This window comes from Aquarana catesbeiana, linkage group LG02 (genome assembly GCF_042186555.1).
Source record: "Aquarana catesbeiana isolate 2022-GZ linkage group LG02, ASM4218655v1, whole genome shotgun sequence".
In the NCBI taxonomy this organism is placed as follows: domain Eukaryota; kingdom Metazoa; phylum Chordata; class Amphibia; order Anura; family Ranidae; genus Aquarana; species Aquarana catesbeiana.
In genome coordinates this window covers 583992375-584016370 of record NC_133325.1, presented here as the reverse complement: position 1 = coordinate 584016370, position 23996 = coordinate 583992375, and the positions used below count along the sequence as shown (strand labels likewise).

General features: G+C 40.5%; 1 protein-coding gene across 1 annotated transcript; it reads right to left on the bottom strand.

Annotated features, from left to right (window-relative positions):
• Positions 1-670: 670 nt before the first annotated feature.
• LOC141128742 (peptide methionine sulfoxide reductase MsrA-like) lies at positions 671-23699 on the bottom strand. The gene is made up of 6 exons (XM_073616208.1): positions 23553-23699; positions 23275-23343; positions 23069-23188; positions 11747-11851; positions 6363-6469; positions 671-899 (listed from the first exon to the last, which is right to left on the bottom strand). The coding sequence occupies exons 1-6, from the start codon at positions 23623-23625 to the stop codon at positions 747-749; spliced, it is 627 nt and encodes a 208-aa protein (XP_073472309.1). The 5' UTR covers positions 23626-23699; the 3' UTR covers positions 671-746.
• Between the last annotated feature and the right edge of the window lie 297 nt (positions 23700-23996).

Sequence of the window (23996 nt, the reverse complement as noted above, 5' to 3'; positions counted from 1 at the left end):
GCCGCTATTACTAAAAAAAATTAATAATAAAAATGCCATAAACTATCCCTTATTTTGTAGACGCTATAACTTTTGCGCAAACCAATCAATATACGCTTATTACAATTTTTTTTTAACAAAAATATGTAGAAGAATACATATCGGCCTAAAGTGAGGAAAAAAATTGTTTTTATATATATTTTTGGGGGATATTTATTATAGCAAAAAGTAAAAAAAATATTGCTTCTTTTCCAAAATTGATGCTCTTTTATTGTTTATAGCGCAAAAAAAAAAAAACGCAGAGGTGATCAAATACCATCAGAAGATAGGGCGTCAATTTTGTTTGGGTACAACGTCGCACGACCACACAGTTGTCAGTTAAAGTGACGCAGTGCCGAGTCGCAAAAAGTGCTCTGGTCAGGAAGGGGGTGAAATCTTCCGGGCTGAAGTGCTTAATTGGTCACTAAAGTAACAACTCTAAATTTTCTTCATTTTATATATATATATATATATATATATATATATATATATATATATATTTTTTTTTTTTTTTCTTTAATAGAATGGTAGTTACATGATAGGGAGAAGTGTATTGGTTGTTACAGCACCAAAGACAGTTCTTTCATGTACTTTTGGTTAATATCAGATAAAATGGAACTAAGCAGCAGAACTCTGATTATAGGACAGCAAGTTAGGTTGTGTAACATATATTTTATTAAATGCACAAATGCAGCTAGCCCTATAAAAGAGACTGTATCCTCTGGTCCCTAGAGATTGCAGCTGACACCGGTTCCCTTCAAGCCACAGTAGCCATCTGGGTTTTTGTGCAGATATTGCTGGTGATAATCCTCTGCATAATAAAACGCCGGAGCTGGACGGATCTCTGTGGTGATGGTGCCCAGGCTGACGCGGTTCAGCTCCTGTAATTATAGAGCAGCTAGTTAATACATCTGTTCTGGAAACATTTATAAACCAGTGAATGGTCTGCTTTTCTTTATAAGCCGGGGTAACCATATTTCTAACATGAAGAAACAAGGTGCTCGCTACTTTTAATGGGCCTTCCATGAAGCCATCAACTTTGCTGAAAAACTGCAATAAACAATTAAAAATTTTGGATTACTCTGCGGTGCAATTTGCGTCATCACGAACAAAATTGGAGCAAATGTCACTGCAAAGAAATGCATGCAATTTTGAACAGGAATGCAGTGCGATTTCTGGCCGAATCGCATGAGATTTCTTCCACTGCTCCTGTATGTGTGTGTGTATAAAAAGGGAAAAGCGCCATTTAGTGGGCAGTTTACAAATTGTTAGAACTCACACTACATCTGGCCACATGCAAAATAATCTACATAGGTGTCCCCGGTCCGCCGATGTAGCAAATCAGGGCCGCTGGAGGTGCTCACGGGGCTGGAGGAGAAGTTCCAGGACCTCGTGGGTATAGGACAGAAGTGATGTCAGCTTGGGGGGGCGGACCGCCTCTACATCTCCAGCCCTGTGAGCACCTTCAGCAGCCTGTGCATGCAGGCTCTATGTACTGTGAGTTCTAACACTGTTTAAACTGCGCACTAGATGGCGCTTTCATCCCTTTCTATACACACACTCACACAGGAGAAGTGGGGGAAATCGAATGCGATTCGGACAGGAATCGCACCACATTCCTGAACAAATTGCATGCGATTCTTTGTAGTGCAATTTGCTCCCAGTCATTTTGTATTGATGCAAATCGCCCCGCAAAGTAACGATTTCGGTAGCCTTTGGGCAAGTGCCGATACTCACACAAATGCTTGGTATTGGCATCAATACCGGTATTGGTATTAGTGCATCCCTAGTAAATACCAGTGGCAGTAATGCTAGAATCCTTGTCTGGCTGTATCCAAGTATCAGTGTTGCTTAGAAAAAAAGAAAGAAATGTAATGCACCCAGGGCAACAGATGACAGTGTCTGAATCTAACTTATATAATTCATGATCATTTTGAAAATAAAATATTCATCCCCTGGTATATAAAAAAGAAATAGGTCTAATACATGCAAAAATTATTGATGACATATAAATAAAGTTAAACATTTCAAAAACCTCATGAATATTTGCAAAATATCATCTCATAGCATAAAAAAAATGAAAACTACAATATAACTTGTGCTTACAAGTGTTCAAAATCTCACATAAAAATTCAAAACACACAGTTCATATTAAAGTTCATAAAAATTGTAGTGTCATTTTTTTTTAAAACAAATCTATAGTGCTCTTCTGTGAGTCCCAGGTGCTCCAATCACACAAAGTGCTTTAGTGCTCCAAAGTGCCTGTAAAGTGATATTGGGGGTTGATTTACTAAAACTGGAGCGTGCAAAATCTGGTGCAGATGTGCGTAGAAACCAGCGTGTTCAATTAAGCTTTGACAATAAAACCTGGAAGCTGATCAGTTTCTATGCAGAGCTTCACCGGATTTTGCACTCTCAAGTTTTAGTAAATCAACCCCATAGCCTCTTACCAGATTGATTTTTGGTGTATCATGCGGTAGCCTAATAAAAATACACTATATTACCAAAAGTATTGGGACGCCTGCCTTTACACGCACATGAACTTTAATGGCACCCCAGTCTTCGTCCGTAGGGTTGAATATTGAGTTGGCCCACCCTTTGCAGCTATAACAGCTTCAACTCCTCTGGGAAGGCTGTCCACAAGGTTTAGGAGTGTGTCTATGGAAATGTTTGACCATTCTTCCAAAAGCGCATTTGTGAGGTCAGGCACTGATGTTGGACAAGAAGACCTGGCTTGCAGTCTCCACTCTAATTTATCCCAAAGATGTTCTATCAGGTTGAGGTCAGGACTCTGTGCAGGTCAGTTAAGTTCCTCCACCCCAAACTCGCTCATCCGTGTCTTTATGGACCTTGTTTTGTGCACTGGTGCGCAGTCATGTAGGAATAGGAAGCGGCCATCCCCAAAATGTTCCCACAAAGTTGGGGGCATGAAATTGTCCAAAATGTCTTGGTATGCTGATGCCTTGAGAATTCCCTTCACTGGAACTAAGGGGCCAAGCCCAACCCCTGAAAAACAACCCCACACCATCATCCCCCCTCCACCAAATGATTTGGAACCAGTGCGCAAAGTCCATAAAGACATGAATGAGTGTGTTTGGGGTGGAGGAACTTGACTGGCCTGCACAGAGTCCTGACCTCAATCCAATAAAACACCTTTGGGATGAATTAGAGCGGAGACTACGAGCCAAGCCTTCTCAGTCCCTGACCTCACAAATGCGCTTCTGGAAGAATGGTCAAACATTCCCATAGACACACTCCTAAACCTTGTGAACGGCCTTCCCAGAAGAGTTGAAGCTGTTATAGCTGCAAAGGGTGGCCCAACTCAATATTGAACCCTACGGACTAAGACTGGGGTGCAATTAAAGTTTATGTGCGTGTAAAGGCAGGTGTCCCAATACTTTTAGTGTATTTCTAAAAAGCTTCCACCTCCTAGTGGTAGGTTACAGCATGTATCCCAGTCTGCAAAAGGTAAGCAGTGCTATGACTTGATCCTTGACTGCATGGGGGTCGCTCACATCAGGAATAAGAAACAGAGTGCATGGCTGGCAGATCAACAGGTATTCTTCTGTACTTGCGGGGCCTTTAAAAGGATTAAACATGGGGAAATATGCATGTTTTGCTGCATATGTTTTGTTTTTTTTTGCCTTGACATACACATAAAATGAGATAACTATTCCTCCTGATGTGAAAAAAAAATATGCGGCCATTAATTATACAGGGAAACACTGACTCTTTGCCCCTGCTATCTATAGGCACGTATCTACTGTGCCCTAGGCTAGGATCACACTAAGCCTGTTTCCCGGTGGCCATGTTTGTGCAGGCACAGCAGCCTGTTTATTAGATTTCCAGTATGTGTGGGTGCCATTAAGAAATAATGGCACCCCCATTTTTTTTTTAAAGCCCATGGTGTGTGAAACACACTCGGACTAACACCCAGTGCAAAAAAAAGTACACACACAAAACGCGAGAACAAAAAACATGGTGTACACATGGACCTCCTCTGAAGAAGAAGGACCCTTACCCTGATCCCTGGGGCACAAAGCTCCTGACAGGGACTGAGGTAATCACTGGCCCACCTAGCCGAAACAAGGTGGACCCCATTCTCTGGGAGGTCTGCCAAAACAGACCAACCCCATGGGGTCTCCCTAAGGGAGACCCCATGAGAGACAGTGAACCAAGCCAGAAGGCCATATCCACCCCCTCCGAACACTTTCAGGGCAGGCCCAAAGACCTACAACCTACTAATCGTGCAGTGAAAAGTATACAATGCAAAAGTGACAAACGTGACAAACACACATAAAAAAGGCAGGAACGAAAGGGGATGAGTGCTAAAATGCCATGGTGCAATACCACAGCAGAGAAAAGAAAAAAGAAACTGCACTGTGATGAAACACACAACAAATATCAAAAACTAAAAAGTTGTGCAAGTTGCGAAGTAGCAATTCCTCTGAGTAACACAAACACAGAAATAATAAATTGGAAAAAGTTGGAATTGCGCTGAAAACTGACATGCAAGTGAATATTCACCACTCAGCAATGAGTCCATAAATGCATATCATATAAATATACAAAGTGAATAAATGTGAACATATCAAAGTGACATAACACCAAAATAAATGATGTAATAAAATATAAACACGTAAAAATGAAAATGTAATGAATAAATGCACAAGAGTCCATATACATAAATAATTAATGTGATAAGAAAATAAAGAGTCCATAAAGGGCTGAATGGCCTCCGCTATAAATGGAAATAGTGCTCAATCCACCACCACAAGTAAACAATGGCCGCTTACCAGAGACTCATGATCCCCCACTACAGAGGATCAGAGAAAGCTTGAAAGGGATCAATTCTCCAGACCTCCGGACCACAGCCGATGAACCAGAATTCTTAGGGTATCCTGGCACAACCAGGGCATTGTTATCGTGTCATAAACACTCAAACTGGCACGTTTGGACATCAACCTGCATTAGGATGAATGCACCATAAAAAATATAAAAGCTCCAATAGTGTAAAACCATTAACCTTTATTAAAATAAATTTCAATAATTGCACTCACATGATGGTAGTAAGGTAAGCGGCGGAGCAACGCGCTTGCGTCACCTCTCATCGTTGTTGCGGTTACCAGCAGGACGGGTTTGTCTACGAGCTTACCGGCCGGTGCTCCGGACACTTTAGGCGCTTACCTTACTACCATCATGTGAGTGCAATTATTGATATTTATTTTAATAAAGGTTAATGGTTTTACACTATTGGAGCTTTTATATTTTTTATGGTGCATTCATCCTAATGCGGGTTGATGTCCAATCGTGCCAGTTTGAGTGTTTATGCCACGATAACAACGCCCTGGTTGTGCCAGGAAACCCTAAGGATTCTGGTTCATCGGCTGTGGTCCGGAGGTCTGGAGAATTGATCCCTTTCAAGCTTTCTCTGATCCTCTGTAGTGGGGGATCATGAGTCTCTGGTAAGCGGCCATTGTTTACTTGTGGTGGTGGATCGAGCACTATTTCCATTTAGAGCGGAGACCATTCAGCCCTTTATGGACTCTTTATTTTCTTATCACATTGGTGATTTAATTATTTATGTATATGGACTCTTGTGCATTTATTCATTACATTTTCATTTTTACGTGTTTATATTTTATTACATCATTTATTTTGGTATTATGTCACTTTGATATGTTCACATTTATTCACTTTGTATATTTATATGATATGCATTTATGGACTCATTGCTGAGTGGTGAATATTTACTTGCATGTCAGTTTTCAGTGCAATTCCAACTTTTTCCAATACCACAGCAGGCCTTTCGGCCAGGAATCAAAAATTCCTCTGGTCCCAGCTAAAAGGCACGGCCCTAGAGGCAGGTGCAAAAAAAGTGTGATGGTGCAGTGACATAATGACACCCCCATGCTTCTTCTAACAGCAGCGTGTTATTGCTGCAGATGCGGGAAAGCATGCAATTTACACTCAGTCCTGTACCCGCAGAAGGGTGAACCTTGCCTAATGGTGAGTCCAGCCTTGGTACCAAGCCAACAGTGCCACTGTAATCACCATAAGAAGTTATGAGCGGTAGCATTGCCCAGTGAAGGGCTGGAATCAGCTTTGATGTCCACTGCTGGACACCTCATTTACTTCTTCAACTTTGTAGAAACAAAGAAGGAAAGAGAAAAAAAAAGAACAAAGACTTCAGGGGAAGGACTTTAGACTGCACTGGGTCACTAGTCTGACACCACTGATTTAGACATATGTAAATAAAATTCAGGGAGTCCCCACTTTGGTTCCTGACCAACAGACCAAACTTGTTCTATGGAATGTATGAATGTAGATAGCAGAGTGTTTACCTTCTGGAAGGTCTCCTTTGATAAAAGAGCTGCTTCTCTCTGTTGATCTCCATAGGTGAATATCACTGAGCGGTACTGACTGCCGACATCCTGCCCTTGCTTCATTCCTGCAGTGACAGATGGAGTGTCATGTTAGGGAAACAATGATACTCTTATGGTAAGGTTTAAAAAGAAAAGAAAAACACTTAAAAAACCTTGTTCAGCTAAATCTGATAAGTTACTATCTGGTTATATAATCTACTAAGTTTAATTCAAGTCGTAAAAACATGGAAATATGAAGCATCGTTATTAATATTATTATTGTTATTATATGGGATTTATATGCTGCACTTTACAATGTAGAGGGGGGACAATACAATACAGTTCAATACAGAAGGGACAGGAGGGCCCTGCTTGTTGAGTTTACAATCTAAAGGGAGGGAGAGGTGGTACAAAAGGTAATAGCTGCAGGAGGTGATCTGCTGGAGGTGGCTTGGGTACATTTCTTAGGTGGAGATGGGGTAGGCTTCCCTAAATAAGTGAGATTTCAGGTATTGCCTAAAGGCAGACAGGGTGGGGGCTGACTGGATACACTGGGGCAGGGAGTTCCAGAGGATGGGAGAGGCTCTGGAGAAGTCCTGGAGGCGAGCATGGGAGGAGGCAACAAGGGAGCTAGAGAGTAGGAAGTCTTGGGAGGAGTGGAGAGGATAATTTGGGTAATATCTGTAAATGAGGTTGGTGATGTAACTGGGGGCGATGTTGTGGATGGCCTTGTATGTTGTGGTTAGTATTTTGAATTTTATACAGTGGGGTAGTGGAAGCCAGTGAAAGGATTGGCAGAGAGCATCATGACTAATGTCTATGAAGCTTCCAGTCATTAACATCTTGGGCTGTCTAGTGGGAGTAAATCAAACACAACTGCATCCAAAGTACATCTAAAGTAGAAAAACAAAATAATATATTGCAATTTACCAGTCCTTAGATGTGGTGTCTGCATTGGTTTTAATTTCTTTTTAAGTATGAAAATATACCTGTTAATCCTGCAAGAAATATTGTTTCTAGATCTCTTCTGTATGTACAGTATCTCACAAAAGTGAGTACACCCTCACATTTTTGTAAATATTTTATTATATCTTTTCAAGTGACAGCACTAAAGAAATAACACTTTGCTACAATGTAAAGTAGTGAGTGTACAGCTTGTAAATTTGCTGTCCCCTCAAAATAACTCAACACACAGCCGTTAATGTCTAAACCGCTAGCAACAAAAATGAGTACACCCCTAAGTGAAAATGTCCAAATTGGGCCCAAAGTATTAATATTTTGTGCGGCCACCTTTTTTTTCCAGCACTGCCTTAACCCTCTTGGGCATGGAGTTTACCAGAGCTTCACAGGTTGCCACTGGAGTCCTCTTCCACTCCTCCATAACGACATCACGGAGCTGGTGGATGTTAGAGACCTTGCGCTCCTCCACCTTCAGTTTGAAGATGCCCCACAGATGCTCAATAGGGTTTAGGTCTGGAGACATGCTTGGCCAGTCCATCACCTTTACCCTCAGCTTCTTTAGCAAGGCAGTGGTCGTCTTGGAGGTGTGTTTGGGGTCGTTATCATGTTGGAATACTGTCCTGCGGCCCAGTCTCCAAAGAGAGGGGATCATGCTCTGCTTCAATATGTCACAGCACAAGTTGGCATTCATGGTTCCCTCAATGAACTGTAGCTCCCCAGTGCCGGCAGCACTCCTGCAGTCCCAGACCATGACACTCCCACCACCATGCTTGACTGTAGGCAAGACAAACTTGTCTTCAAAATCTACACAAACCTCTGTTTGGGATTTTTTAAGCAATGAAAGCAATAAATAAGTAAAAAATCATGTATTTTATTTTAAATATAAATATATATAAATACATGAAGCAAAAAATGATAAGTAGAATTTCATCATTGCACAAACATTACACAGTATTAAAAGTACAATGCATATTGAAAAAAATGAATGGTGGTATCATTACTGTGTAATGTTTGTGCAATGATGAAATTCTACTTATCAATTTTTGCTTTGTGTATTTATATATATTTATATTTAAATTCAAATGAATGATTTTTTATTTATTTATTGCTTTCATTGCCTTAAAAATCCCAAACAGAGGTTTGTGTCGATTTTGAAATATTTTACGGGATGATGACACATCCAAACCACCTGAGTCAACTATATTTTCTAGACACACTTGTCTTTGTACTCCTCACCTGGTTGCCGCCACAAGCACTTGACACCATCTGAACCAAATGAGTTTATCTTGGTCTCATCAGACCACAGGACATGGTTCCAGTAATCCATGTCCTTAGTCTGCTTGTCTTTAGCAAACTGTTTGCGGGCTTTGTTGTCCATCATCTTTAGAAGAAGCTTCCTTCTGGGATGACAGCCATGCAGACCAATTTGATGCAGTGTGCGGCATATGGTCTGAGCACTGACAGGCTGACCCCCACCCCTTCAACCTCTTCAGCAATGCTGGCAACACTCATACATCTATTTCCCAAAGACAACCTCTGGATATGACACTGAGCACGTGCACTCAACTTCTTTGGTCGACCGTGGTGAGGCCTGTTCTGAGTGTAACCTATCCTGTAAAGCTGCTGTATGGTCTTGGTCACCATGCTGCAGCTCAGTTTCAGGGTCTTGGCAATCTTCTTGTAGCCTAGGCCATCTTTATGTAGAGCAACAATTCTTTTTTTCATATCCTCAGAGAGTTCTTTGCCACGAGGTGCCATGTTGAACCAGTATGAGAGAGTGAGAGTGATAACACCAAATTTAACACACCTGCTCCCCATTCACACCTGAGACCTTGTAACACTAATGAGTCACATGACACTGGGGAGGGAAAATGGCTAATTGGGCCCAATTTGGATGTTTTCACTTAGGGGCGTACTCACTTTTGTTGCCAGTGGTTTAGACATTAATGGATGTGTGTTGAGTTATTTTGAGGGGACAGCAAATTTACACTGTTATGCCCCGTACACGCAAGCCGAATTTCTGTCTGAAAAATTTTGGATGGTTTTTCCGACGCAATTTCGCTCAAGCTTGGTTTGCATACACACGGTCACACAAAAATTCTCTGAACTTTCGACCGTCAAGAACGCGGTGACGTACAACACTACGATGAGCCGAGAAAATGAAGTTCAATGCTTCCGAGCATGCGTCAAATTGTTTCTGAGCATGCGTGATTTTTTGCGCGTCGGAGTTGCATACAGACGACCGCATTTTCGGATAGGAACTTTTTCCGACCGAAAAATAGAGAACCTGCTCTCAATCTTTTGCTGGCTGGAATTTTGCCAGCGAAAGTCCGATGGAGCATACACACGGTCGCATTTTCCGACCAAAAGCTCTTATCTGAGTTTTGCTGGCGGCATTTACGATCGTGTGTACGGGGCATAATACAAGCTGTACACTCACTACTTTACATTGAAGCAAAGTGTAATGTCTTCAGTGTTGTCATATGAAAAGATAATAAAATATTTACAAAAATGTGAGGGTGTACTCACTTTTGTGAGATACTGTCTGTTCTGCCCTAGGTTGACAACACTGATCCACAGATACAGTACATTGAGTCAGCATTGTCACCCATAAGACAGGAAGAGGTTGATTTACTAAAGGCAATAGACTGTGCACTTTGAAACTACAGTTGCTCCAGAGCTTTGCAAAGGAGGGGAAGCTCTGCTGACTGCCATCATCAAAGCAAATGCTGTTTTTAAATTTTCCTTGCATGTGATTGGGTATTTTTGCAAAGTGTAGTTTTACCTGTTTTTCTAAGCCCTGGAGCAACTGCACCTGCAAAGTGCACAGTCTACTTGCCTTTAGTAAATCAACCCCCTAAGTGTGTTATTCATAGGATCACCAGGTGAAAATAAATAAATTAAAAGCCTAAAAAAACTAACATAGCCACCATTTCTATGGAGTGGTAAGTTGCAATATAATCCATTTTGTTCTGGAGTTTAGATACACTTTAGCCCTGGTTCACACCAGTGCGGCTTTGAAATCCCGCTACTTCAGAGCGATTTCAAAGCTGCCGATCAGTGCGATTTTGATGTGCGATTTCATTGTGGCTTGTGACTCCATTTAACAGAAGTCAATGCAAGTCACAATGAAATCGCAAAAAAGTAATGCAGGAACCTTCTTCAAAGTTGCTACAACTTGAGTCGCAACGATTGGAAGGGTTCCATTGCCGCAATAGAATGCAACTTGTCATGCGATTTTGAACTGTCAAATCGCATGACAAATCTCACTGGTGTGAACCAGGGCTTAATGATTATTCATCAAAACTAAGGAAGCCACTTTGCTGTTGGTGACACGCTTTCAAGAACAATCAGCAAGTTCAGTTGTGTTTACTCTCAAAAGATTTTATGCGTAATAAACGTAATAGTAATAAAGTAATAAAGAGTAATAAAAAGACCGATTCAAAAAAAAGTGAGGCTGTAATATGTATTTCCAATTTTACCGCCTTACATCTAATAAAAACTTGAGTTTAATAGACTTGTGTGCTCTTTTCTGATTCCATGCAGATTGATAATTCTTATGATGGTTTTAGGTCATTCTATTTTAGGTAAAAAAGCTCACCTTTTTTTTATTTTGAATTCAGTAAGGAAGGGTTATAGCCCTTACTATCTGTGTCCCTTTGGGGAAATTTCCCTTTATTTCTTGTCCATAACCAAAAAAAGAAAGTGAGAAGACGTCCATTAAAAGTGCCAAAATCCCTCGTCGTCAACAAGGTCATCAGAACTAACGTTCCTCTTGGGCGTTTTCCCCTCTCCTCCTTTTCTGGTGACAACCCAAAATTTGGAAATTTCTTTCACTTTGGGGATAATGGTAAAAAGGACAAATAGAGAGGGTGAATCTCCCTAGTGGGGGTCACAGACAGCAATAACAACTGACAGGTGTTCAAATCCTTCTCCACTCTATCCAGAAAATGAAAAAAAGTTTTGCCTTTTGTTATACTTTAAGTTTATAACTGTATGTTATATATTCATAACATTATTTAGAATCTTTTTAAACAGACCTTACTGGGTAATAATTATTATTACTATGACACACCATTTGCAAAGCCTGCTGGGCTTTCTTGCAAGAAAGCCCAGCACTGCTTGCATAAAACATTACCAGTTAGAGGAAGGGAGCTTGTCTGCTATTCAGGTCTACTTTTAACACAAGAGCTGCAAAGAGGCAGCTTCTATTTCTACATATAGCTCCCTCTTCTGGCTGCAAATGGTAAAAAAGTTTTTGTTGTTGTTTTTTCATTTTTCTAGTACTGAACATAATGATAAATAAAATTACTTAAAAAATATTTATTTATTGAAAGTTTCCTATCAAGGGATTATTCACTGATGACCACCATATTTTAAATATGCATGAATAAGTAATGTACCTTCAGTTGGGTTATGGTTCTCCCAGAACAACTTCAGTAAGTCTGCGTAAGTTATAACTTTAGGGTCAAATACAATCCGGACAACTTCGATATGTGCAGTGAGACCTTGGGAGAAAAGTAAAAGTATGTTAAGCCTTTTTGCGATTGTTCTTGGTAATATTTTTTGTCTTCTAACAAACCTATATTGAGAAAAATAAAGGGGACGTCCATTTTTAAACTCTACTAGCTTAGTTGACTCTGGCTTTAGTACTTTCCTTTCCATGTTAATTGCCTGAACTAATCATTCAGATTACAAAACTGGAGAGAAGTCAGAATTTCTAATCTGCATATTTGTTTCAGGCACTGACTTTAATTTCTGAAACCACTAGATCAGGGGTCTCCAAACATTAGAAACAAAGGGCCAGTTTCCTGTCCTTCAGGCTTCAGGGGGGCCAAACTGTGGCCAGCGGGAGAAGAAATATTCCTGGCGTCCGTGGGAGTAAACAGTGCAACTTTGGCAATAGGGGGGAGGAATAGTGCCCCATTGTTGGTATCAGTGGGAGGAATAGTGCCCCATTGTTGGCATCAGTGGGGGAATAGTGCCCCATCACTGGTGCCAGTGGGAGGAATAGTGCCTCATCGTTGGTGTCAGTGGGAGGAATAGTGCCCCATTATTGGTATCAGTGGGAGCAATAGGGCTTCATCTTTGATGTCAGTGGGAGGAATAGTTCCCCATTATTGGTGTCACTGGGAAGAATAGTGCCCCATCATTGGTGTCATTGGAAGGAATAGCGCCCCTTCCTTGGTGTCAGTGGGAGGAATAGTGCCTCATCATTGGTGTCAGTGGGAGAAATAGTGCCCCGTTGTTGAAGTCAGTAACAGGAACTATGCCTCAGTGGGAGGAAATGTGCCCCAAGGTCCAGATAAAGGCAAGCAAAGGGCCACAGTTTGGAGACCACTGCACTAGATCAACTTCCGAAGAGAAGGTCTGTCAGTCTACGCATTTCACTCAATTCAGGCCCTTTAAAGCAGGCCATACATGGATCGAAATTTGGCAGTTCAGCAGTGACCGGACGAATTTGGAACCATGTATGGGCTAGCTGGTTGTACACAACTTGATCTATTGAGCGATTTGTGTACAACCAGCCTGTTGGGTTTTTCCCAAATTATCAGTGCCGGTGGCTATAGCCGGCAATACTGATCATTGTATATTGACAGCGGGAAAGGCTCCCTGCTGGCAGAATACTATAGCTCTGCATGAGTGATTCCACCATCCACATCAAATGTGTGGATGGGAGAATCAGTTCTTTTTTTTTTTTGTTCAACCAAAAAAGAATCATGTATGGCTTGCCTAAGTCGTACACAGAAAGGGAATATTATTCTATTATTCACAGGCATATACACCATATGTCTACTATACAATACCTGGAAAGTTGAAAGATGTGTGAAAAGTAAGAATAAAAGGAACAATAAAAAAAAAAGTAAGACTACCAATAACCTCAATTTCACTGGCTGCAGAATTGTTGCAGGTCTGTGACCATTAAAACAGTGAAGCCAAGATAATGGAGAGGGCGATTTTTAAGTAGCTGCTGTGAAAGGAGTACATACACAGGTACTCAATCCTTATTGCTTGTGGGACATAACAAAACATTGGATTAACCACTTGTTGACAGCCTAACGTATTTGTACTGCAGCAAGTCGGCTCTATTGCACAAAATAGACACGGGGGGGGGCGCACGTGCGTGCCACCAGAGGCATGAGAGAGGCAGAACGGCAATCTGCCTTGTTTACATAAGCAGGAACACCGATCTCTGTCTTCACCCAGTCGGAGCAACCGCCACACAGTTAGCAAGCATCAGCTAGGCACACAGTTAACCCTTTGATCGCCCCTGATGTCAACCCCTTCCCTGCCAGTGTCAGTACAGTAACAGTGCATATTTTTAGCACTGATTACTGTAATAATTTCACTGGGCCCCAAAAAAGTGTCAAACGTGTCAGTTAGGTGTCCGATTTGTCCGCCGCAATGTTGCAGTCCTCCAAAAAATTGTTGATCGCCGACAATACAAGTAAAAAAATAAATAAATAAAAATGCCATAAGAATATCCCATAGTTTGTAGACGCTATAACTTTTGCACAAACCAATCAATATACGCATATTGGGATTTTCTTTTCCAAAAATATGTAGCAGAATATATATTGGCCTAAATTGATGAAGAAATTTGATTTTTTACATTTTTTTTTATTGGATGTGTTTTATAGCAGAAAGTAAAAAATATTGGGGTTTTTTTCTCAAAATTGTGGCTCTTTTTTTTGTTTATAGCGCAAAAAATAAAAATCACAGAGGTAATCATATACCACCAAAAGAAAGCTCTATTTGTGGGGGAAAAAAAAGGACATCAATTTTATTTTTTTGTACAGTGTCGCATGACCGCGCAATTGTCAGTTAAAATAATGCAGTGCTGCATGGTCATTAAGAGGGTAAAACCTTCCGGGTGAAGTGATTAATAAACTTGTATAAATAACCCAATTATCAATCATGGGTGTAATGGCCCTCTAAGTATATGTAAACCCTAACGGTGAACTTCTATTTCTTTGCTCCAAAATGGTCTGTTAAATATAAAAATAAAATGTATTGAGGTATGAAAATTATCAGTGATGTAAAGAACCTGTAGTGGAAAAAAAAAAAACAATGATGCAACCACATAACTAAGAATAGATAGATACACTTTATCATGCGCAACACTAGGTGGGTAAACCCATTACTTACACATCTGACTTCATGATGGTTTTAGCATCCAAAGTAAAAAGAGTCCAAAAGAGTCCAGTAGTTCTTCCTCTCTCTTACTTATAGAGATCAGTTGAAGTCATAGCAAATGCAAGTCCTAGACTGCCCCCTGGTGACATAATGTGGTGTGAAACTGGTAACCATTTGAATTGCTACTGATTTGTGTATGTAGTCTTTAAAGCTGGCCATACATGGCTCAGTTTTTTTATATTCGGTCAACCTCCCCGCTGTCTCATTGTATTCTGATAGCAAGACTCCCCCACATTCAGAATACATTGATCAGCGCTGCGTGGTTGCATGTACTGATTGAGTGGAAATTTTCCAACAAGTTCATAGCATGATGGATGGATCAAAATCATATGTTAACAGATTTATTTTTTTTAAGCCCAGTTTAACCACTTCAATACAGGGCATTTTCACCCCCTTCCTGCCCAGACCAATTTTTAGTTTTCAGCGCTGTCGCACTATGAATGACAATTGCGTGGTCATACAACACTGTACCCAAACAAAATTGATGTCTTTTTTTTCCCACAAATAGAGCTTTCTTTTAGTGGTATTTGATCACCTCTGTGGTTTTTATTTTTTGCGCTATAAACAAAAGAAGAGCGACAATTTTGAAAAAAACACAATATTTTTTACTTTTTGCTATAATAAATATCCCAATTTAAAAAAAAAAAAATACATTTTTTCCTCAGTTTAGGCCGATATGTATTCTTCTACATATTTTTGGTAAAAAAATCGCAATAAGCGTGTATTGATTGGTTTGCGCAAAAGTTATAACGTCTACAAAATACGGGATAGATTTATGGCATTTTTTTTTACTAGTAATGACGGCGATCTGTGATTTTTTTCATGACTGTGACATTGCGACGGACATATCGGACACTTTTGACACATTTTTGAGACCATTCACACTTATACACCGATCAGTGCTATAAAATTGCATTGATTACTGTGTAAATGTGACAGGCAGGGAAGGGGTTAACACTAGGGGGTGATCGAGGGGTTAATTATGTTTCCTAGGGAGTGATTCTAATGTCCTGTACACACGATCGGACATTGAACGGACATTCCAACAACAAAATCCATCTGATTTTTTCCGACAGATGTTGGCTCAAACTTGTCTTGCATACACACGGTTGCACAAAGTTGTCGGAAAATCCGATCGTTCTGAACGCGGTGACGTAAAACATTTACGTCAGGTCTATAAACGGGCCAATAGCTTTTGTCTCTTAATTTATTCTGAGCATGCGTGGCACTTTGTGCGTCGGATTTGTGTACACACGATTGGAATTAAAAGGATCAGATTTTGTTGTTGGAAAATTTTATAGCCTGCTCTCAAACTTTGTGTGTCGGAAATTCTGATGGAAAAAGTTAGATGGAGACCACACACGATTGGAATTTCCGACAACACAATCTGATCGCACTTTCTCCGTCGAAAATCCGACCGTGTGTACAGGGTATAACTGTAGGGGGCGGGGACTCACAAGGGGAGGAGACCGATCGGTGTTCCTCTGTACACGGAACACACCATCGGTCTCCTCTCACCTGACAGGATTGGTCCTGCTCAGTTAAGGGGCAATCGCGGGTGCCCGGCGGACATCGAGGCTGCCTGGGACGTGCACCGGGTCCCAAGCAACGAGGCGGGCATGCGCACCCGCCCCCCAGACGGCCGGGAAGCCCAGGACGTCATATGCCGCCCGCCCAGGATGGGAAATCCCTCCTACGGGCGTCATATTACTATGGGCGGGTAGGGAAGTGGTTAAAGCTTAAAGCGTTTGTTACCCCAACACATGATATTCCTGATATGTACCTGCTGTACCATGTACTTGTATGAAAAAGTCTTCTTGGAATTTTACAATCAGGAATATTGCTATATGTTGTATGAAACTTTTCTTTTATTGTTTGTCAACATGTACATTTACTTCCCCCTATAGTGTTTATAGGTGTCATTTTAATATTTTCCAATAAAATACTTGTCTTTTATGCTACGTGACATGTTATATTTTCCTTTGATATCACAAAGCCCCGGTGTTCTCTCCACCCCATTACCCTTGTGGACATAGGTGTGCGCAGCCTATTGCATTAGGGTGAGCACCCCAAAGCTCATATGTGTACATACTGTATTTATAGGGCAGTAGGGCAATGGACAGTGTCGGTAGAGCAGTGGACAGTGTCAGAAGGGCAGAGATTGATGTCAGTAGTTTATTTTTTATATTTTTTTTATTATTACTTTTTTACAATTTTATAATTTTTTACAAAAATTTTTTTTACAATTTTTTATTACTTTTTTTTACAATTTTTTTAGGAGCTCCATTGGGGGGCTTTGGTGAAATATCATGGGTCTAAACAGACCCCTGATGTCTCATTTTTGAGACAGAGAAAGGGACTAAGGACAGATATTCCCCAGTCCCTTTCTCTGCAGCCAAGCAGCAGGGGAAATGTGCCCAGCACAGGGTGATTAGGGTGTGCCCAGGCACACCTGGCACACCCTGTGCGCACGCCTATGCTTGTGAACTTTGTTTTGTACAAATTTTGGTGCTGATACCTATCATTGATACCTATCATTGGTGTGTTTTAGCTGCATCAGGGATATATACACAGGTATTTTCTGTACTTGCTAAACATGTTCTTAACCTGAAAAAAAGGAATCTAATGCAATTATCACTTCTAAGTTCTGGTAAAATGTAATATATTACATTTTTGTTTTTGGGTTTAGATATACACAGATGGTAAAAGTATTTGAATCTCTCTTGATATTAAGTAGCTACATCATCATTACAAGCTTTATGAGGTTCTACTGCATTGCACAGTGTGACACTGGGTGTCCAAAAGAAAGATGTGGAAGTTGAAAGTCTGAGAGTAAGGCAGAGAAGTTTCTACAGCATCCTAGATAGAGTTGGGACGAACCCCCCCCCCATCCTTCAAGTTGGATGGTTTGCGCTTGTGAACAGCAATCTTTAAGTCTGACGACAGATTTTCTATTGGATTGAGGTCTGGGCTTTGACTAGCCCATTCCAACACATTTACATGTTTCCCCTTAAACCACTCAAGTGTTGCTTTAGCATTGAGTTTGTGGTCATTGTCCTGCTGGAAGGTGAACCTCCGTCCTAGCCTCAAATCACACACAGAGTGGTACAGGTTTTCCTCAAGAATACCCCTGTATTTAGCACCATCCATCTTTCCCTCAACTCTGACCAGTTTCTCAGTCCCGACTGCTGAAAAACATCCCCACAGCATGATGCTGCCACCACTATGTTTAACTGTGGGGATGGTGTTCTTTGGGTAATGTGTTGGGTTTGCGCCAGACATAGCGTTTTCTTTGATGGCCAAAAAGTAAAATTTTAGTCTCATCAGACCAGAGCACCTTCCTCCATACATTTTGGGAGTCTCCCACATGCCTTTTCGCAAACTCAAAACGTGCCATTTTGTTTTTTTGCTGAAAGTAATGGCTTTCTTCTGGCCACTATGCCATAAAGCCCAACTTTATGGAGCGTACGGCTTATTATCGTCCTATGTACAGATACTCCAGTCTCTGCTGTGGAATTCTGCAGCTCCTCCAGGGTTACCTTAGGTCTCTGTGCTGCCTGATTAATGCCCTCCTTGCCCGGTCCGTGAGTTTTGGTGTGCGGCCATCTCTTGGCAGCTTTCCTGCTCTGCCATGTTCTTTCCATTTGGTTATGATAGATTTGATGGTGCTCCTAGGGATATTTGGATTTTTTTTATAACCTAACCCTGACTTGTACTTCTCAACAACATTGTCCCTTACTTGTTTGGAGAGTTCCTTGGTCTTCATGGCAGTGTTTGGTTAGTGGTGCCTCTTGCTTAGGTGTTGCAGCCTCTGGGGTCTTTCAAAAAGGTGTGTATATGTAATAACAGATCATGTGACACTTGGATTGCACACAGGTGGACATCATTTCACTAATTATGTGACTTCTGAAGGTAATTGGTTGCACCAGAGCTTTTTATGGGCTTCATAACAAAGGGGGTGAAAACAAACGCACATGCTAATTATCAGTTTTTATTTCTGAAAAATTGTTTTATGTATATATTTTTCTAATTTTACTTCACCAACTTACTTTGTGTTCTGATCCATCACATATAATTCAGATAAAAAAAAACATTGAACTAAATAATTGAATGTAATGTAACAAAATAGGTAAAAAGCCAAGGGGGGGTGAATACTTTTGCAAGGCACTGCATATTCAATTTATTGGCCATAAAAGGGGTATAGGGGTATGGGTACTGCCCTGGGGGACATGTATCAATGCAAAAAAAAAAATATTTTTTTAACCACTTAAGCCTCGGACCCTTTGGCTGGCCATAGACCAGAGCACTTTTTGCGATTCGGCACTGCGTCGCTTTAACTGACAATTGCGCAGTCGTGCGACGTTGTACCCAAACAAAATTTACGTCCTTTTTTCCCCACAAATAGAGCTTTCTTTTGGTAGTATTTGCTCGCCTCTGCGGTTTTTATTTTTTGCGCTATAAACAAAAAAAGAGCATCAATTTTGAAAAAAACACAATATTTTTTACTTTTTGCTATAATAAATATCCCCAAAAAATATATTAAAAAAAATGTTTTCCTCAGTTTAGGCCGATACGTATTCTTCTACATATTTTTAGTAAAAGAAAAAATCGTAATAAGCGTATATTGATTGGTTTGCGCAAAAGTTATAGCGTCTACAAAACAGGCGATAGTTTTATGGCTTTTTTATTATTCTTTTTTTTTTTACTAGTAATCGCGGCGATCTGCGATTTTTATCAGGACTGCGACATTATGGCGGACACGTCGGACAATTTTGACACATTTTTGGGACCATTGGCATTTTTACAGCAATCAATGCTATAAAATTGCTTTGATTACTGTAAAAATGTCACTGGCAGTGAAGGGGTTAACCACTAGGGGGCAGTGAAGGGGTTAAGTGTATACTAGTACGTGTTCTAACTGAATGTAAATGGTTTGAGAAAAGGAAGGATATTCAAGTGCTCCAAGGACTGTATACAGTAGCAAGTTGTTCGATTATCACCAAGTGTGAAGCCATAGTACTAATTCCTTATTTTGAAATTATTCCTACAGCCCGCAGGTAATTCTCATAATTAGTCATTGGTCACACATATGGCTGTATACTGGCTTAACAGTCGCTGGTTTGTACAAAGTTTTCCACAAAAATAGATCGAAATCAATCTATCAGTGTATGTCCAATCATCTCAAATTACCAGCCGAGTGATGATCATGGTTGTCCTTGATATTTCATTGTATGATATTAGTTCCCGCACTTTTCAAAACAAACATAGCAAGACGCTGTGCAACCATCTCAGAATGTTCTGAGGTAACACAAGGTATGGAACAGTATTCACAGATAGTAAGGTATGCTATGTGGAACAATCATCACAGATACATTTAGTGTAGCCACAGAATGGTATTCCTGCAACCTGCAGGTAATTTCCAGTTGGTAGTATTAAATAATACAACTTAGACCCCTTTCACACTGGGGCGGTTTGCAGGCGTTATTGCGCTAAAAATAGAGCCTGCAAACCGCCCCTAAACAGCCTCTGCTGTTTGTTCAGTGTGAAAGCCTGAGGGCTTTCACACTGAAGCGGTGCGCTGGCAGGAGAAGAAAAAATCTCCTGTCAGCCGCTTCTTTGGAGTGGTGAAGAAGCGGTGTATTCACCGCTCCTAAACCGCTCCTGCCCATTGAAATCAATGGGACAGCGCGGCTATACCGCGGTAATACCGCGGCTATAGCCGCGCTATACGAGGGTTTTTAACCCTTTTTCGGCCGCACCGCTAGCGGCCGAATACCGTGGTAAAACAGCGCTACATATAGCGCTGTTTTACCGCCGACGCCCCCTACCGCCCCAGTGTGAAAGGGGCCTTATAGTGTGGGTTACTCACGGATCTGTTGGTTATACAGAGATTGCTCGAAAATTGAATCGGGATTGATCTGTATATATGTATCCAGTTGATTTAGATGTCCAACACACCGTTGATTATACAGAGATCGTTCAGAAATTGGATCGGGATCGATCTGTATATGTGTATCCAGTTAGTTTATGAGTCCAACACACCGTTCCTTATCAGTTAGTTATTTCCTTGTTTTAATTTTCTGTTAGCACAGTGTTTTGTGATCAGAGGAGAGCATTTGTAATTCTTCTGTGGGAGATTTTTATATATATATGTAGTCAACCATCACAATGTCCTGTTGCCAATCCTCTTTCCCAAGTACTTCAGGAAGTGGTAGGAAGTCCTTCAGGGGATAATGAAAAATTCATACAGGTAGAGATTTCTCTTCAGGCTTATGTATCATAGTTGCAGTCATTAGATCCTCAATATTGATAGGGTTAAGCTACGGTAGGTACAGAAGCGGGGGGTGCTAGTCCCAGAAGCGGGGGTGCTCGGATCTAATGACTGCAACTGTGATACATAAGCCTGAAGAGAAATCTCTACCTGGATGAATTTTTCATTATTCCCTAAAGGACTTCCTACCACCTCCTGAAGGACTTGGGAAAGAGGATTGGCAACGGGACCTTGTGATTGTTGACTAATATATATATATATATATATATATATATATATATATATATATATATATATATATATATATATATATATAAATCTCCCGCAGAAGAATTACAAATGCTCTCCTCTGATCACAAAACACTGTGTTAACAGAAAAGGAAAACAAGGAAATAACTAACTGATAAGGAACGGTGTGTTGGACTCTTAAACTAACTGGATACACATATACAGTTCGATCCCGATCCAATTTCTGAACGATCTCTGTATAATCAACGGTGTGTTGGACATCTAAATCAACTAGATACATATACACAGATCGATCCCGATTCAATTTTCGAGCAATCTCTGTATAACCAACAGATCCGTGAGTAACCCACACTATAAGTTGTATTATTTAATACTACCAGCTGGAAATTACCTGAAGGTTGCTACACTAAATGTATCTGTGATGATTGTTCCACATAGCATACCATAATATCTGTGAATACTGTTCCATACCTTGTGTTACCTCAGAACATTCTGAGATGGTTGCACAGTGTCTTGCTAAGTTTTGAAAAGTGCGGGAACTAATATCATACATTGAAATATCAAGGACAACCATGATCATCACTCGGCTGGTAATTTGAGATGATTGGACATACACTGATAGATTGATTTAAATCTATTTTTATGGAAAACTTTGTACAAACCAGCGACTGTTAAACCAGTATACAGCCATATGTGTGACCAATGACTAATTATGAGAATTACCTGCAGGCTGTAGGAATAATTTCAAAATGAGGAATTAGTACTATGGCTTCACACTTGGTGATAATCGAACAACTTGCTACTGTATACAGTCCTTGGAGCACTTGAATATCCTTCCTTTTCTCAAACCATTTACAACTCATCAGGATAAGATTACTAGTAGGATGTATAATATACACATTCAATTGCGGACTGACTGACTGACGACTGGGAGTCCTTCGGGTGGTTTTCAACCAGTGCATAAGCTATGTCCTATTTCATTGTGGGACAGTGAGATATAACCTGTTTTCAGGAATACACTACCCTACACTAGGAATTGCTTTCATGACTTTGGCCTTACAAGTAATCTATGTGTTTCTATTAGGTATACGTAGGGGGTGCTCTTATACTAGGTGAGGGATTAGGCCTGCAGACTGTGTGATTTATTTGTCCCCCCCATTTTGTGAGGGGGTCTCTTCTAAATACATCAGTTATGCAGTTTGTGTTTTTTAGCCTTTGGGCTTGGTTAGACCACTGGGGAGAACCCCCTTTCTTTTTTCTTGGGGGTCTTCCCCTCTGGCCTGATATATAGGGGGATATAGGGATTGGTGCTTTTTTCGATGTATTATCGCTTTTTTAAGGTAATAAAATTATTGCAGTTCAACTCATGTAGGTGTGGGGAGATCTATTTTGTTTTTTATTTTTCTGTGTTGGTTTAATACAATTCCATTGCCAGCAATACAAAAATGTTAAAATAACTGGCATGGAGGTCCCCTCCCAATCCATACCTTTGGGTCTTGTATGGACTTTAACAAGAACTCAGCATGTGATATTGCTGAACACCCTTGTCTGCCTTAAAAAGCAATAAGTTGGGTGTGCCATTATGTTTCTAATTACAAAACGGAGACTGATCACATACTTACTATAAAAGCAAGTCCTCCCATTTAATACTGATATGGAAAGTTCTGGGGAAGTGCCTAAGATGCTCCATTTTGCCCGCCTAACCCTTGTGTAATAAATTGTACCATAACTACACAGTCTCCCTGTATATTGTAAAGCTATATAAATTCTGTATAATAAGAACAATTTTAATGTCTACACAACAGAAGCAGACAATGATCCACAGTTTTGTTTGCTGAAATCCTTGCAATATGTACTATAAATGTCTTGGGGGAAGTCTTTTCCCTCAAAAAAATCAAACCTTTTGGCCAAAATTTGTGTGAAAGGTGTGCTTCTATTAAAATATGATACAGGACAAAGTGTAAAATAGACATAATAGACATAAAAGTATAAAAAAAAAGAAAATTACCTGTACACACTTCCTCATATGTGGGATGTTGAGTGTACCCTCCTGCATATCCTACCTGCGTGGAGAAGACACCCTTCTGTCTCCAGAACAGCCGCTCTACTCCCCAGAAGCAGCCCATACCTAAAAAGCACCAGGAATTACGATCAGTTGATAGAGAAAAACAGATCCATACCTCTGCTCTATAAAACCTGTCTTTATGAACTTACCAAACATGGCCAGCTCATGACAATTTGGGAATGGCTCCATTGTTGAGTTTCCATTGATAGCATGTTTGGCTGTGAAAAAAAAAAAAAAAAAACACACCAGTGATTAAATCAAAAGTGGAAAAATTCAGAAACAGGTAGTACAGCAGTGATCTAACAAGATCATTAAGTAAGTTACTGAATGATAAGGGTAAACTTCAACCTGTGAGGATGTGCGTTTTCCAGGAAATACCTTATAAGAACAAGGTTCATGTTGATGAACTCTATTTCCCTGCTCTTACCTGACACTTGAAGGGCTTCAGCCCGCCCTGGTAGAGCCTCTTGGGCTGTGGGGAGAATGGTTTTACTAGGCATTGCTGTGTTATGCTGACTGTAAAAATGAGAAAAGTGCTGTGTATTTATAGGGTATCATTACCTTGATAGGGCAGAGGTTACTAACACATTTCTAATAAGTAACCAGTAAGCCCTGGTAGTTAAAGAGCCATGAGCATCTAAATGAAATGGGATATTGGCTTTCTTACAGGATCTTTGTATAAAGGTACTTGTGACAGCCAGTCTGATTCTTCCTTCAGCTTTTAAATCCACAAAAGACAGTTAGATGCTATGGGCAACACCTGCATGTTTGCTTTCCTCCACTGTGTCAGTATATACAGTGGGGAAAAGAATTATTTGATCCCCTGCAGATTTTGTAAGGTTGCCCACTTACAAAGAAATGAAGGGTCTAT

Bases quoted from the DNA above. Each gene is read 5' to 3' on its own strand.
- LOC141128742 (XM_073616208.1), bottom strand. From the start codon at position 23,625: ATGCCTAGTAAAACCATTCTCCCCACAGCCCAAGAGGCTCTACCAGGG. The intron at 23,344-23,552 runs GTAAGAGCAGGG...TTTTTTTCACAG, and splicing joins TGAAGCCCTTCAAGTGTCAG to CCAAACATGCTATCAATGGA. The intron at 23,189-23,274 runs GTAAGTTCATAA...GGTGCTTTTTAG, and splicing joins TCATGAGCTGGCCATGTTTG to GTATGGGCTGCTTCTGGGGA.